This window comes from Podospora pseudoanserina, chromosome 6 (genome assembly GCF_035222485.1).
Source record: "Podospora pseudoanserina strain CBS 124.78 chromosome 6, whole genome shotgun sequence".
In the NCBI taxonomy this organism is placed as follows: Eukaryota; Fungi; Ascomycota; class Sordariomycetes; order Sordariales; family Podosporaceae; genus Podospora; species Podospora pseudoanserina.
Genome location: NC_085925.1, coordinates 661,012 through 675,521, shown reverse-complemented (window position 1 = coordinate 675,521; position 14,510 = coordinate 661,012). Strand labels below are relative to the sequence as shown.

At 54.7% G+C, this 14,510-nt stretch overlaps 4 protein-coding genes across 4 annotated transcripts; 3 read left to right on the top strand and 1 right to left on the bottom strand.

Moving 5' to 3' along the window:
• Positions 1-67: 67 nt before the first annotated feature.
• On the bottom strand, positions 68-1,868 carry QC764_604690 (uncharacterized protein). The gene is made up of 3 exons (XM_062948977.1): positions 1,324-1,868; positions 508-1,256; positions 68-442 (listed from the first exon to the last, which is right to left on the bottom strand). Exons 1-3 carry the CDS (start codon positions 1,416-1,418, stop codon positions 321-323), a joined length of 966 nt encoding a protein of 321 aa, XP_062797193.1. The 5' UTR covers positions 1,419-1,868; the 3' UTR covers positions 68-320.
• A 904-nt stretch (positions 1,869-2,772) lies between these two features.
• On the top strand, positions 2,773-4,830 carry QC764_604680 (uncharacterized protein; the record flags this gene model as incomplete). The annotated part of the gene is made up of 1 exon (XM_062948976.1): positions 2,773-4,830. The coding sequence occupies one exon, from the start codon at positions 2,773-2,775 to the stop codon at positions 4,828-4,830; it is 2,058 nt and encodes a 685-aa protein (XP_062797192.1).
• Positions 4,831-5,351: 521 nt separating this feature from the next.
• On the top strand, positions 5,352-7,217 carry QC764_604670 (uncharacterized protein; the record flags this gene model as incomplete). Its single annotated transcript, XM_062948975.1, has 1 exon — positions 5,352-7,217. One exon carries the CDS (start codon positions 5,352-5,354, stop codon positions 7,215-7,217), a length of 1,866 nt encoding a protein of 621 aa, XP_062797191.1.
• A 2,709-nt stretch (positions 7,218-9,926) lies between these two features.
• KCS1 (inositol polyphosphate kinase kcs1) lies at positions 9,927-14,398 on the top strand. The gene is made up of 2 exons (XM_062948974.1): positions 9,927-12,308; positions 12,362-14,398. The coding sequence occupies exons 1-2, from the start codon at positions 10,252-10,254 to the stop codon at positions 14,295-14,297; spliced, it is 3,993 nt and encodes a 1,330-aa protein (XP_062797190.1). The 5' UTR covers positions 9,927-10,251; the 3' UTR covers positions 14,298-14,398.
• The last annotated feature ends 112 nt before the right edge of the window (positions 14,399-14,510 follow it).

Here is a 14,510-nt window from a genome sequence, read left to right as displayed (position 1 = left end):
ATGAGTGGTGGGTTGTTCCTACGGTAGAGGAGATTGGTGAGGCTTGATGCAATCAAGACAGACTTGGGCGGGAACGAAATGATCAAAAGGTTTCGAACGGCGTCTCTTTTCTTGCACTAATGGTAGCGTTACACGTAGTCTTCAAATATATGTACAAATCCCTCGCATCTCAACAAGGTGCTGTCAACAGCCCTTCTTGCAGGTGTCATCCGCAGATGGTGATGTCTGTTCCAAAATGGTTTTGCAACCAAGTATTCTGTCCATGTTTGTCAATCCGTTATCGATTTCATATGCCAAAGACTCTCTGTCCAGTCTCGAATTTAGGCAAGAGCCTTTCTCGCCATGGAGCCTCTGAGGCGAACGGAGTACTCGTAGAGCACATCCTTGAGCGCGAACAAGCAGGCAGCAGTGATGACGCTCTGGCTCACCTTGGGACCGATGCCTAATTTTCACGGTTAGCCGCCGTTATAACGTGTTCCATATGATCCTCATGGGCATATAACTCACCCTTGTAAAGCCCAGCATATCCCTCCTCCCTCACCACCCTCTTCAGCGCCTCAGTAACACCCTCCTTCTTGCCCCCCTCGACGTGCATCTGGCTCTTGACGGTGATGTAAGGGTACGTAACCGTAGTAGCAAACAACTTGCCCAACGCGCCCAGCACAAACGCAACCCCGGGAGTAATCCTCCTCTTCTTCTCCACCGCATTCTTCATCTGCTCAAACAGCGTGTACTGCAAAATGGGGTTGATAACCAACACCAAAGCGGGCACCACCCCGCTAAACAACGCCTGCGGCCCCTCCTTCTTCAACAACGCCAACAACGTCCCGATGGTGCTCGGCTTCTTGTTCCGCGCCTTTTGCGCCTCGAGGTCATCTTTCTTTTCCCCATCTTCGGTGGCGGCAGCCTTGCGGGTGGTCATGCGCGTGTTGACGACCCAGATGGGGTTTGTCAGAATAACGGTGGCGGAGCCGGCGATGGCGCCGGCGATCATGGACTCGACAGTGGTGAGCTTCTTGGAGGCGCGACCCGACTTTTCGGCGGCGGCTTCGAAGAAGGCGCGGGTCCACTCGTACCAGTAGTAGTAGACAAAGTTTGTGACGGAGATGCCGAAGAGGGCGGAGGAGAGGCCCGAGTAGAGGCCCGAGACGCCTTCGCGGGCGACGATTTTTTGGACAGCGGCGAGGAAGGCGGTTTCGGAGCCGGGGCGCTTGGATTCGACTTGGGCGCGGGTGGAGAGAGTTATTAGGGGGTAACTATTTTTTGGGGGAGGGGGGGAAGACGTTAGTGATGGGATGGGGAGAGGTGGGACGGAGAACATACGTCAGGGCCATGGAGAGGATGCCACCTCCGGCGCCGGCGAGGGCGTGGGCGACATTGTCGTTTTGGGGGAGGACGGGCTTGGATTGGGCGGACATGGTGGTGGTGGTGAGGGTGGTGAGGATGCGTGAGGGTATCAAAAGGGAAAGAGAGAGAGGTCGCGATGTTATGCGCGATGGTGTAGCTTGGGTATGTAAAAGAGAACAAAGAGAAGCAATCACAGGGCGGCGCGAAGGGTGGCAGATGGATGGGCAGGTTTGGTTTATAAGATAAACAGTCAGTTTTTACTAGTGAAGGCATTCATTCCTGTTCCCTCGTGGTCAGGTATGAATAGTGTGGTGGCTGCCGAGGTCCGATCAAATGCGGGACGCTAACAAGTGTCAAGCTGGGGTAATGCGCGGCGGCTTAACCCGGACGATGGCGACGTCACTGCCGCTCCCATGCCGGCCCGGGGGAGAGGGAATCATGTGAAAGCTTGAGGGCCCGGGTTCTTTTTTCCTTTTTATACCCGATTCGGCATTTGGAAAAGAGAGGCGCCTGACTGGTTGTTTGATGACATTCTCATGCAGAATTCTGTCTTCAATGATCATGGACAAACATCGCACTCTTACCTATCTATCTTCACTCTCCAGGCTCACTGGCGCTTCATTCAACCCCTCTCGACCAGACGCAAACTACCGAGTCATCATTTGCGCGATCTCAATCCACAGACCCAAAATTAATATCCCTCTCAAAGGCGCAAGCTTCCAGTCTCACTCTGCTCCCAAACCTGAGCCTCCACAGCTTACCACCACCCGTACTTCGTACCTTACCTGGTGTTGTTGATATGCATGCTTCATCTCACACAACTGCCGGGAGACACGGCCCCCCCAATGGCAGCTGCATGTGACGACTGTGTGTGTGTGTGTTCAACAACAGAAAAAACCACAGTGCCCCTCACAGTGTTTCTTGCTCAATTCCCCAGCCTTGGCAATTCTATTTTCAGACCCGTTGCGCTCGACGCCAATCCCAATGGGGGGTTGTGGTGGGACGGGTGGGCTGAAGGTGCTTGCCCCTGTCCGTTTGAACCACGACGCCATCAATCTCCATCAAGAACACTTCTCACTCTCACTTTCCTCGACAGAGCCCTCATGAGTGAGCAAGAGCTGTGATTTGTGGAGAGTAAGCTCATTAATTCCCATTCTTTATTTTTTGTGCCATTTATTCTCTTGATCTGCCTCCATCTCAGATATCCATCTTGTCGTTTCGTTTCATCCCAAGGCGCAGATGAGGCTGTTGTTTTGATTTGATTAGCCCCTCCAACTCTGCAGCAGTCCGGAGGCTCAGTACAACAGCTGCTGCATTGGAGTACGTCGCATCGAGAATGCGCCGCGAAGAAGGCCTGTCAATTTGATATTGTGGACGCATCCCTACAATCTCGGCCATGAACTGAGAGGTTTGGACACATACATCATGGATCATACAATGGCAACGACCGAAGACTCGACCGAGTCCCCCGCAGACATCCTGCCCCCTTCAGAAGAGGCATCACCATCGGCAACTTCAACTCTGTCTCCCTCAGCAACACGTCCTCCATTGCCAGATAGACAGGTCAACGCAGCTAATATCGAGGATGCTTATGTCGATTTTATTCTTCACTGCAACCCCTGTGTGCCACCTGGGACAGACACGACCGCTCTCCGGGAAGCGTTTCGCGCCCTCCCCAAAAGCGGCGGCAAGAGTTTCAGCGCATCTCTTTTGTTTGATCTCATCAAACAGTTCGACACCAAACAGCTCAAGACATGGGCCGAGTTGGCTATCAAGCTGGGGGTTGATCCGCCGGGTGAGGGCGAGAGCGGCCAGAAGATTCAGCAGTACGCCGCCAGACTAAAACGATGGATGAAGTCGATGCATGTGGATGCCTTCTTTGAGTATCTCATGGAGAGAGGGTCGCCCTACTGGACCGAGATACCGGACGAGAATGTCCCGATTGCAGAGCTGGACAGGGAAGGGGTCTTGGCCGAGGACGACATGGCGTTACGGGCCTTGTTGCCACACATCAAGCCCAAGAGGGGCCGGAGGAGACCTGGAGAGGATGACCTGGGAAAGTCACCCTCACAGCGACCATCACCTCGGGTGGATGAAGGCGAGAATGGCGGTGCCTGGACGGCGGAGCCTCTTACCGGCGCGCGAAGAGGAAGCGTCTTTGTGTTTCCCCCTCCGCCAGACCCAACGAGGCTCAACCCATCCGGCGCCACGTTTGCCCACGATCTTGTCCAAACACCGTTGACAGCGACCCCATTGACGACGTACCCTTACTCTGCCATCACACCGTCGTCCAGAGCTTCGTTTTGGGCAGACGAGCCACAATCTGCCATCACACCTTCTTCGAGAAGAAATGCTCACAGACGCCATGGAGCCAAAGTTGTCTCATCAGCGTGGAGGAGGGGCGGGGCTAACGGCACCGGGAGAGTCAGGGGTCGTCCTCCAAACAGTCGTCCTGTGAATATGGAGGGGCCGTTTTCTGCCTTTCCAGCTACCCCGGGCGGCTTCAAGTCAGCCTCTCCCAATCCGGAAGAAGGCGGCAGCGCATCAAATGGAAATGGCGGTGTGCTGCTCCCGCGAACGTCAATCAAAAACTGGGGTGTGCCAACTGCGTCTCCTCTCACAACAACATCGCCAGCGGTGGCGATGCCGAGTCCGATTCAGGCATCACCAGTCCACCCGTCACCGGTAGAGTCGGTGCACTCGAGGCCGGCAAAAAGAAGCAGGCTGTCACTGCAGGTTCCAGAGAGGGTAGGTGGTGAGGTGCGGCTTGCCACACCACCACCACCACCACCAGTAGTCATGGTTAATGGGCAGACTACTACCGAGCCTTCATCACAAGCACAACAGCAGCAAATACAACAACAACAACAACAACAACCGCAGTTGCTACCACAAGCCGTTCATGTGGCGAGTTACCCAACAACTGCCAACAACCAACCGCCGATAGCAGCACTCAATCCCACCCAGTATGACCCCGCGGACAGAACAAACATGACTGAAGTCGAAGGCCTCTTCATGACGGACCTGATGAACGCGGAATGGTTCGACGCCAACGGCAACAAAATCCCCGCCTGCTCCGGGGATGAGGCCTGGGCTTTTACCCAAGCTGTCCTCGACCGGCTTCGGACCACGGCGTCGAGTCATTTGGACTTTTTGATCAATCTCAGTGCGTTGGCTGGGGGGGGGTATTTGATGCCGAGGAAGAGCTTAAAGGTGGTAAAGTTGGCGGAACTGGAGGATCGGACGAGGTACAAGACTCACTGGCAGCTTAGGTATGGGAGCGTGGTGGGGGATTTCAGTATGGAGGAGGAGGTCATGCATGCGGCTTGGAAAAGGAAGAAGAAGGATGGGACAGGAGGGGGAGGGGGGGCGGTGGATTGGGAGCAAAAGTACAGGGATTTGATGGTGGCGTTTAGGAGGAAGGAGGAGGAGAGTGTGGGTTTCAGGAAGAGGATGTTGGATTTGGCTAGGGAGATGGAATGAATGATACCCATTGTATTTGTTAGGTTTGAACTGAATGGAAAGTTGATGTTGTTGTGAAGAAAGTAGTAAACCCTAACCCTGGGCTTCTTTAAGGGGCAATGCCAAGTTTGTGGGTTTTGTACACTGTGTGGAGTTTGCGTGGAAACCCCTGTTGGTTAATTAAAACAACGTCGCGCCCGCGTTTTCTTGGATTTTCTTATCGATACCTTGCCCAAGAACCTCCTGAATTGGTGACGACGACGACGACGACGACGACTACTACTACTGCAAACGAACTGTTGGCCAAGTTGGGCGGATACGGATTATCTCAGCGCAATGCACTGAATCTTTTCTGTCACCTTTGCTACCTACCTCTCTTGTGCCTTTCAATGTGTATCCTTCTCCTAGTTGGTTGACCAACCTTTCCTTCCGCTCGTTTGCGCCTCTACCTGCCACCAACTGTACCCAGCCTACGACGGGCTTGGCTCGACAACAACACTTTTGCTTCCAAAACCTCGAATGAATTAAACACTTTCTGAATCATGCCTCGACAACTTGTCTTGTTTGGGCGGCCGGTGCCCAGGTTGGGATCGAGACATGTATCGCTGATATTTGTCTGCCTGGGGCTGTTTGCGCTGCTCAGCCTGCTCTTCAGCTTCCCCAGCGACCAGGTGGCGGCAACCGTACCGACGGACTCGAAACCGAAGGCGGGGGGGCACAAATTCGGGATACCCAAATCGTTGAAAAGTCCGTGGTTGAAGAAGCTGAACCCGTTCAAGCCGCCGTCGCACAAGCCGGAGAGGCAAAAGAATGACACCGATGGGGAGTCGTCGTGGTATTCGGATTGGAGGTGGCTTACCATGCCGTTCAGCAGCTCGATTACCCTTGACGAGGACAGGGCTGTGCTGCCGGTGCTGGGGAAGAGAACCCCGATTTATTGCTACTATGACACGAGCGTGGAGAAGGGGAAAGGGGATAGGGAGGTGGAGAGCGAGTTGCTTCTTGCGTGGAGGAGGGCTTGGTGGGCGAAGGGGTTTCAGCCTACTATTTTGAGCCCGGCGGAGGCGATGAATAACCCTCTGTATGAGGAGTTGCAGAAGGTGGAGGGGATGACGGAGGGGTTGAGGACGGATTTGATGAGGTGGTTAGCGTGGGATAATATGGGGGGGGGCCTGCTGGCGAGTTATCTGTTGTTTCCCATGGGGGGGCATGATGATGCTCTGCTTGGGTATTTGAGGAGGGGGGAGTTTCCGACGCTGACGAGGTGGGAGGGGTTGGATGATGGGTTGTTTGTTGGGCCGAAGGGGGAGGTGGAGAAGGCGATTAGGCTTGCGATGGGGAGTCCGCATGTTGGGGTGGTGAAGGGGCTGTTGGGGACGGTTCAGGAGAAGAGTGATGATCCGTTTAGTGTTGATACTAACCCGAAGGCGTTGGCGTTTTATTCGGCGAGGAATATCGAGACAAAGTACTCCAAGATTGGGGAGGAGATTACTGCTGCGAGGGTCGCCGGGATGAAGAAGCTCAACCGGCTTATCAACGCCCACCTTCACCTCGCGTGGCAGAATACGTATTTCAAAGGCATCTCGGTCGTCAAACCGCTACCTCACCACACGACCCATCTGATCAAACCGGCGTACAAACTCGCCCGGCGGCTCTCTCATTGTCCCGAGTCGCCGTTGCCGAGCACATGCCCCCCGAACACGAAGAAATGCACACCGTGCGACGACACCAAGCCCCTCGACGTCACCACCCCGGCTCACTACGTCAATGACAGTGGCATCTTCACCATTGGCACCGTCCCCCACCCGCTGACGATGCTCACTCTCTCCTCGCTCAACTCGGACCTGACAATCCCTTTTATCAGGCGGCACACGGATCGCGACCCCTGGATTTACGACCTCACGAATGGCATCTCTCCCAAGGGCATCCCGGCCTCTGCGCGCGTGCTCAAATTCAAGGAGATTGTCGCCTCGGAACCGACGTCTGCTTCTTCGCTTTGGTTACAGGCGGAAAACACGGCCGCGTTGAGTGATAGTGACCTGGACTGGATTTTTGGGTTTGAGATTGCCAGTGAGGCTTCGTATCCTAATGAGGAGGGGGGGGATAACAATGGGCTGCCGCCGATGCATGACGCGAAATTCGGGGCGGTGCCGGAGGAGAGGGAGTTGGAGATGGAACGGACGCTGCTGGAGAAGGTGAAGAAGGTGGTGCTGGAGAAGAAGGAGAGGTTGAGCGGGGAGGGGAAGGTGATTAAGGAGGCGGTGGAGGCGTGGAATCTGGCGGACGGGGAGGCGTGGAGGTTTGTGAGGGCTTGGGTTGGACGGGGGCAGGTGGAGAGGAGGAGGTGGGAGGGCGAGGAGAGGAGGTTTGTTGGGGGAATGGGGAGTGAGAAGAGGAGGGATGGGTGATTGAGAATAAGGGGGGAGATGACGTTGAAAAGGGCGTTTTTTTTTTTGGTTTTGGTGTTGGGAATGAATGTACATTGAAGATGACGTTTGGGGTAGATAGGCATAGGTTTATAAGATGGATTACAGATTGCCTTTACCAATGTCTAGTGTGTTCAGGTGGATTGCTTGACCGGGTCGCTCCTTTTGTTCACATCGATATTTCCCATCTTCCTGTCTTGTATGATGGGTCTATTGACGTTGTTGCTCACAGATCTATCTGTTGAATGAGTGGTGTAAACATGGGAGTCGGTCGGTTTTGGGAGTCAGCACGGAAAATGCGAGATGTGTAATGTTGAACAGCATATCAACTGATGCATTGGTACTATTTTAAAGGCCTTGTTGGTTTGATTTTGTATGTTTTTGGCAAGAATACGAAGAATGTCTAACCTCGGTGGTTACGGATATGTGAACAGCTCAGATGGGGCTAGTGGGTCGAGGCGATCTCGGCGTGTTGGTCTGACTTTCCTTCTCGACATCTACAAAACAAAGAACCCTTGATCATGTCGATCTCCCGCATACTCTGGAAGTGATAATCTATAGTAGCATTGGGTTGAGTTGGGCTGAGACTGGTCCGGAGTATTGCTCTATAGGGTGGAAAACAACCAGGAGCTGAGGATGACGGCAGCAGGCTGACATGAATGGACATTGTCCATATCCCATACCTTAACGCTGCGAAGCACTCACACATGGCTCAGCAACGACGTCCCGTTGGTTTTCCTCAATGTCCCTGAATATACGAGACATCATCAAGGAAAACCTCAACCGGCGGTCAACCGCCCCCCCTAACAACCAAAAAACATCCCCATCCACCCACCCAGTTGATCCACCTCAAACATGCAGCATCTAGCCATGCAAGCGCAAGCATGTCTCATCTTGCACAACATGGCACCCGATAAAAAGCCACGATACGATTGACAGGCTGGTGGGCGTGTGGTGGTGTGGTGCGCACATGGGCCATCCAGCACATCTCGTTGGACAATTCCAATTCTGAGACCCAAGCCTCAGGGACGAAAGGGTCCGTCCGGTTATTGCTCCAATGAGACGAGATAAGACATTCTGAAAATGTCTTGCCTGTCGTGTTACTTGGACTTTTTCGGTAGAAAGGACTTCCTGGAATTCCTGTTTTGTCTGCGGTGGAACGCGGTGTATCCTCAGGGGTTATTTTTCTTTCAAAGAAACGAAGCCTGTCCTGGAGGCAGGGCAAAGCCAAGACATCAAGAGTTCCGGATGGCCGATGGGGGGTTGCTCTGCATGTAGGAGTAAGAGGGTGAGAGTGTATGACTAGTAAGAGCCTCAGTGACTACCAGCCGTTGGTGGTAATCCCCCTCCCTCATTGACCAGATATTCGACGGGGTTTGGTTCACTTGAAATCCTTTGGATGATTTCCCAAGGCCTTACCGTGGAAACATGGCACAACATGCTAGCGTAAACATGAAGTGAAATATATATCTTGGCAAGATCTCGATGGCAGGATCAATCAGGTCCAAACAGGTTGATCGGAGACTTTCGACGGAGGTTCGGACTGGGGCTTGGGCTGACGGCAAAAGCGGACACTGTGCCGCCGCGCATCAACGGTAGATTGTAGATGCAACAGAGAATACTGGGATCCGTGGGCTTGTCTTGCGGCCGGTGGAGAGCACGTTTCCCACGTTGTTGCTTGATTGGCCGTTTCCGACATTTGGGCTGCGAGGCTTTCATAGGGACGAGATGGTCGGGCAAAGTTGCAAGGTGCACGTCCATCCACAGAACCAGAGCACGACGGGACGTGATAGGCACTGGGTATATCTGACGGATGATGGCCGTTCTGTCAGGCGATTAGCGATATGAGACCTATGTTATTATCTCCGTGTATCGGCTCGGCTGGGTGTAAGATGCTGTGGGTTGCTATGGGAGGGTAGCACAGGATGATAAGTGATATGCGAGGTCGGTGATTGTGAGGCCGCCCGGGCCGTGAGGTTCAGCATTATCTGAGGGGATCTGCGAGTTGCTGAAATCTTGGTCCCAGATTCGATTGCGTAACAGCTGCCAATGAATTGCAATGTTTTGAACAGTGTTGCAAAGTCGTGACTAGGAAGCGGTGTAGTAGAGGGCAGAGTGTGTGTAAGTGATTGGATGGTGAAGAGGGGTTGCAAGGGAACAGCTGTCAGTATCTCTACACGTGTGTTTATTGTAGAAGAATGAGCCCCAGCCAGATGCACCGCTGCGATGGGTTCGGGACTGCCTTGTGAGCAACTGCTAGGTAGGCTAGATGCGGGCCAAGCAGGCACCGCGTGGGTTGCGGACCCGAAGAGCTGCATGAGGCCATTCTCGAAGGAGCAAGAAGCTTTGGACGTTTTGGGGGTGCTACAACGACGTCAGAGAAAGAGACCATTCTCAGGAAGTACCTACACCGACTCCGTAAAGTAGCCCTGGAGGTGTTATAAATGATGGAGGAATGGAGGATAGGCATCCCAGGCGAATACAAATATCCTATAACAAAGAGCGTCCTGAAAACGTGCTGTGGTGGTGCTGGCTGCTGGCTGCTGGCTGGGTGCTGCCGAGTTCGGGCCTTCAGGGCGATGCCTGCTATGGAGATGGGCCCAGGGCGCTAGCGGTGGAATTGGATCCGCCACAGACAAATAGCCACTTTTCCCGCCTTTGCGTCAGAGGCCTGCACAGGATACATCATTTGAAAGTTCTCTCTTTTTTTGATTCTGTCCAAAATACATGCCGCCAGGTACCTTCTGCACTCCCCGACAGCCGTTTACGACTTTGCCTGTTTCTCAGCACACAGTGCCAGCGTTTTACTGTCCGCACTCCACTGCCAATTGACCAGGCAGGGGATCAGCCCAGCCCAGCCCAGCCCAGCGGAGTAGCGTAAGGTCTCCCGAAAACCACCAAACCTTTCCCGTCCCTGACCACACAGAGAAATCAACCACGACCTGGACGGACAGACCATTTTTCCCTCCCACCTTTTTTTTCCCTTCCCCCACCACCACCGCCAGATGTTCACCTCATGTCCAACTCGCCCTGTCCACCCGAAAATGCCGCACCCGCTGCTCTGGTGAGCCCCGAAAGGGCTACCGGTACCTGTTCTTCTTCCTCTTCTTCATCACCACCAGCTCCTCCTCCCCCTCCTCCCCCACCGCCCGCCATCCCTCCTGCTCCCCCTCTCCCTCCCGCCTTGTCGTCTGCGCCTCACCCCGGCCCCGACTCTATTAATACCGACGCACCCCCTCCTCCACCTGCACCCGGTCCGGCCCTCGGTTCTCCTCCCGCAACACAAGAAGAAGCAACATCCTCGACGGTACCACCACCACCAGCGACACCAGCACCGCAGCACGGCACCACCCATGCAGATCAGATTAAATATGCCCGGGGTCCTGCCGTTCTACAGAGACCACAGGGCCCCTCCCTGCTGACCCAAGCCCTCGCGACAGCCCGTGGCATCCCTCGACATTCCTCATCTTCCCATATAGATTCCTCCACCGCCGCCAGCCAGTCCGCTGTCGACTCCTCACACCATCCTCCCTCGAACCGTGACGTCAAACCTCGAGATCCCCGTCATGGCCCGCCGCATCACGGAGAAGGTGATATTCTAGCGCAGCGAGTCTCTCCCCGAAAGCCGACCATGCCTTCATTGACCTCTGTGGCCACCACGGTGGCGCCACCTGCTTTTGGCAGGCTGGACATTGATCTCGGCGAGGTCAACTCAATGCTCAACGGCCACCGCGAGTTTCTGGCCAAGACCAAAGATCGAGAGGGGGACTTCAAGAATCGCCTTGGCAATCGGGCCAACACCTTTGCTGCCGATACACCCAGCGGCCATGCCCTTTTCACCGACTCACCTACCGCCATGTACGATGGACATGCCGACGAGAACACTGCAATCGAAGAGCGGCCCGTCCTCAGGACTTGGAAGACGGAGCACAGGGTGTCTTTGGGGCCCGAAAAGGCCTGGTCTATCGGAACGGGAGAGATTGACAGTGACGGGGACAGCGGTCAGGTTGAAAAGTCTATTACCCAGGCCTTGGCCGGACATGAGCCGAATGCGCGCAGTCGGAAAGCCAGTCACAGCCTGCGATTCTTCAAAGAAGGTCTCCCAGAAGAGAAAGTGAAACGGAAAGAGACCCGGCCTTCCACCCATCGAGAGAAGACAGGGGATATCGCCCACGAAGGTGAAGGACTACTCAAAGAAGGCGATGTCAACAAAACCAAGACTCGTGATCTTGATGACAAGACTCCCACGGCCAAAGGGCCACCGCGGGCCAAGACGACCCCGGCCGGACTGCGCACGCCTGACGCAGTTGGGACAATCGAAGAAGCCCCGGAAGATTATTTTGTTTCCAAGCACATGGAAACCTCACTTCACGCCAGCCCTGTGAAGCCAGCAAAGTCGCCTTGCAAGCTTGCTGCCCATGACCAACAACATGTGGAGCCGACTGAGCCATGTTCTGGCGGGTTGGAACTGCGACGGGAGTCGGATGCCAGCACCGGAGGCGGGGATAGTGCGGTTGATGAGGGCGACGAGTCCGGAGAGGAAAAGATCTCGTCGGCAGTGTTCGTCCCGCATCAAGCGCCCCCCGAACAGCCAACAGAGCACGCCCCAGTGCCTGGTGCGCCCCCTAGGAGTGTGCCGGCACGAACCCAGTCTCGACATGACGATTTTCATCCGTGGCTTGTCAAAGCTGACGAGCCAGAGTTTGACGAACACGGGGAGCCAATAGACAGAAAACTCAAGTCTGAACCTACCCAAAGCTCTAGTGTAGCACCTGAACTAGACATCACTCAACCTGCCGGCCCGGCGGCTGCTGTTGAAAGCAGAGATGTATCTGTCAAGCCGTCCCGTCCAGTCTCCCAGTATCATGAAGAAGCCGTCCATGACCATCAGCTGGAGCCCACGCAGCCACTAGAGGCCATTGAGCTGATTCCATACAAGCATCAAGTTGGCGGCCATACCACTCTGTGGAGGTTCTCCAAGCGAGCTGTCTGTAAGCAGCTGAACAACAGAGAAAATGAGTTTTACGAAAAGATTGAGCACTACCATCGCGATCTTCTTGCCTTCCTCCCGAGGTATGTTTATTCTATCCAAGGCATCCAGGATTTTTGCTAACAAATGGGCTTAGATATATTGGGGTGTTGAATGTCACATTTCAGAAACAGTCTCGTCGCAAGTCAACCATGAAAAGAGATGATCATGCAGTGGACCGTCATCACCCAGATGGCGACTCGAAGGCGAACGGGACAAGCCGGACTTCTCACGAAGCTGACCCCCCCACTGATCGCCCCAGAATGATCAGCCAATCACTGCAGAACAACCAAGGCCAGATTCCTACAGTTACGTTTGTTGACAATCAGCATATTCTGCCTCGAAGTCTCCTCCAGCCCTCGTTGCCGAGTCCGCCAAGCCTGGGCGGAAGATTTAGGAGTTCGTCGGCATCAACACTTCCGCACAGCGAGACAGCGCCGCAAGATGTACCCGTGACACCCACCAAGACTGCGCTGACGCGCCCCAGTCTTTCCGACCGGCATGCCAACAGCTGGGGCGCCACCACGGTGAACAAGAGACTCCGGAATGAGGTCTTCAATGATGCCTTCCTCAAGCAGCCGATTGCGATTCATCGGCACCGCAAGGGACACCAGCGTCCAATGCCGAGGCGTACCCTTCAGCAGTCACTTCGCCCGACCGGATCAGATCCGAGTCTAGCAGAGTCTCACGAGAAGAGGGCCCAGGCAGCCAGAGAGGCTGCTGAGCGTACACTGAGTGCAAGCTCCTTGGCGCAGACACAGAGTGATCTCGGTCACATTGACGCATTCTGCGACGCAGAGGGCGAGGAGGACGAGAGTGCACCCAAGGATGTCACGGGAACTAGTGCTCCAGAGCCTGAAATCTTCGGAGGATCGTCGCCCGCAGCTCTTAAGAAGAAGCGCCGGTACTCTGGGACGGGCCTGCGTCGAAAGCCGGACGATGTCCGCGACGACCGTGGCAACCTGAAGTATTTCGAAGAGGCGGACGAGGTTGTCTACAAGGGTACCCGTGACGAGATTGTGCCCAACCCCAAGACTCCCGTGAAAGCGAATGCTCCCACCCCCCCAGCAGAACAACCAGTTGAGGCGACCATCAATGGGGGTGGCGAAGTTCAGCATCCCAATGCCTTTGTCTCGGCCATCACCTCGGCTGCCACTTCGGCGCTCCCAAGTCCAACTTCCGAGTTCAAGAAGATTCCCCGGCCTATCAACCCTAAGGAGGCTCAAACGCAGAGCGACTCCCGCGTCGAGTACTTTTTGCTCCTGGAGGACTTGACGGCAGGCATGAAGAGGCCTTGCATCATGGATCTGAAGATGGGCACCCGGCAGTATGGCGTGGATGCGAACCCCAAGAAGCAGCAATCGCAGAAAGGCAAGTGTGCCAAGACCACATCTCGCGAACTGGGCGTCAGGGTCTGCGGGCTTCAGGTGTGGGACGTTCAGACGCAGAGCTATGTTTTTAGGGACAAGTACTACGGCCGGACTCTGAAGAAGGGAGGAGAGTTCCAGGGTGCACTGACACGGTTTTTGTATGACGGTGTTGACCCGGCCAGTATTCTTCGACATATTCCCACTGTTCTCCGGAAGCTGGATGAGCTGGAGGTGATCGTGGGCAGGTTGAAGGGGTACCGGTTCTACGCGGCGAGTCTGCTCATGTTTTACGACGGTGACACTTCGGCGGACGCCAGCAATGGCTACGAAACCGCAGCCATCGACGACTCGACAACTGATTTCGCGACGGACACGGAGGAGGCCCCGAGGAGACAGAAGAAGAGCAAGCGGGATATCGATTTCAAGATTGCCGACTTTGCCAACTGCATCACGCCGTATGATCCGATGGAGGACAAGGCCTGCCCACCGAGGCACCCCGGAGAGCCAGACAGAGGGTTCATGCGGGGTTTGCACAGCTTGAGGATGTACTTCCTCAAGATTCAGCGAGACACGAGGGCCCAGATGGGGTTGGTGTCGTCAGGAAATGGGGAAGCGATGGGATATCCGGAGGATTACGATGATGAGGGGTCCGTTAGTGAGTAAGAGCGAAGTGACGTGGGGGAAGAATAACAAAGCCCATACATGGCGGAGTATACCACAACCTGTTTTTGAGTTGTACGTTTTAAGAGTGGCAAGGGAAGGCCTTTTCATTGTGGCAAGGCAAATCAAGGCAGGGAAGAGGGGAGGGAGTATACGGCGTTGTATGTTACCATACCCTGCATTGTTTGGCGTTTTTATTTTTATGTTTGTCTCTCT

Bases quoted from the DNA above. Each gene is read 5' to 3' on its own strand.
- QC764_604690 (XM_062948977.1), bottom strand. From the start codon at position 1,418: ATGTCCGCCCAATCCAAGCCCGTCCTCCCCCAAAACGACAATGTCGCC. The intron at 1,257-1,323 runs GTATGTTCTCCG...CCCAAAAAATAG, and splicing joins ATCCTCTCCATGGCCCTGAC to TTACCCCCTAATAACTCTCT. The intron at 443-507 runs GTGAGTTATATG...CGTGAAAATTAG, and splicing joins ATATGCTGGGCTTTACAAGG to GCATCGGTCCCAAGGTGAGC.
- KCS1 (XM_062948974.1), top strand. From the start codon at position 10,252: ATGTCCAACTCGCCCTGTCCACCCGAAAATGCCGCACCCGCTGCTCTG. The intron at 12,309-12,361 runs GTATGTTTATTC...AAATGGGCTTAG, and splicing joins CTTCTTGCCTTCCTCCCGAG to ATATATTGGGGTGTTGAATG.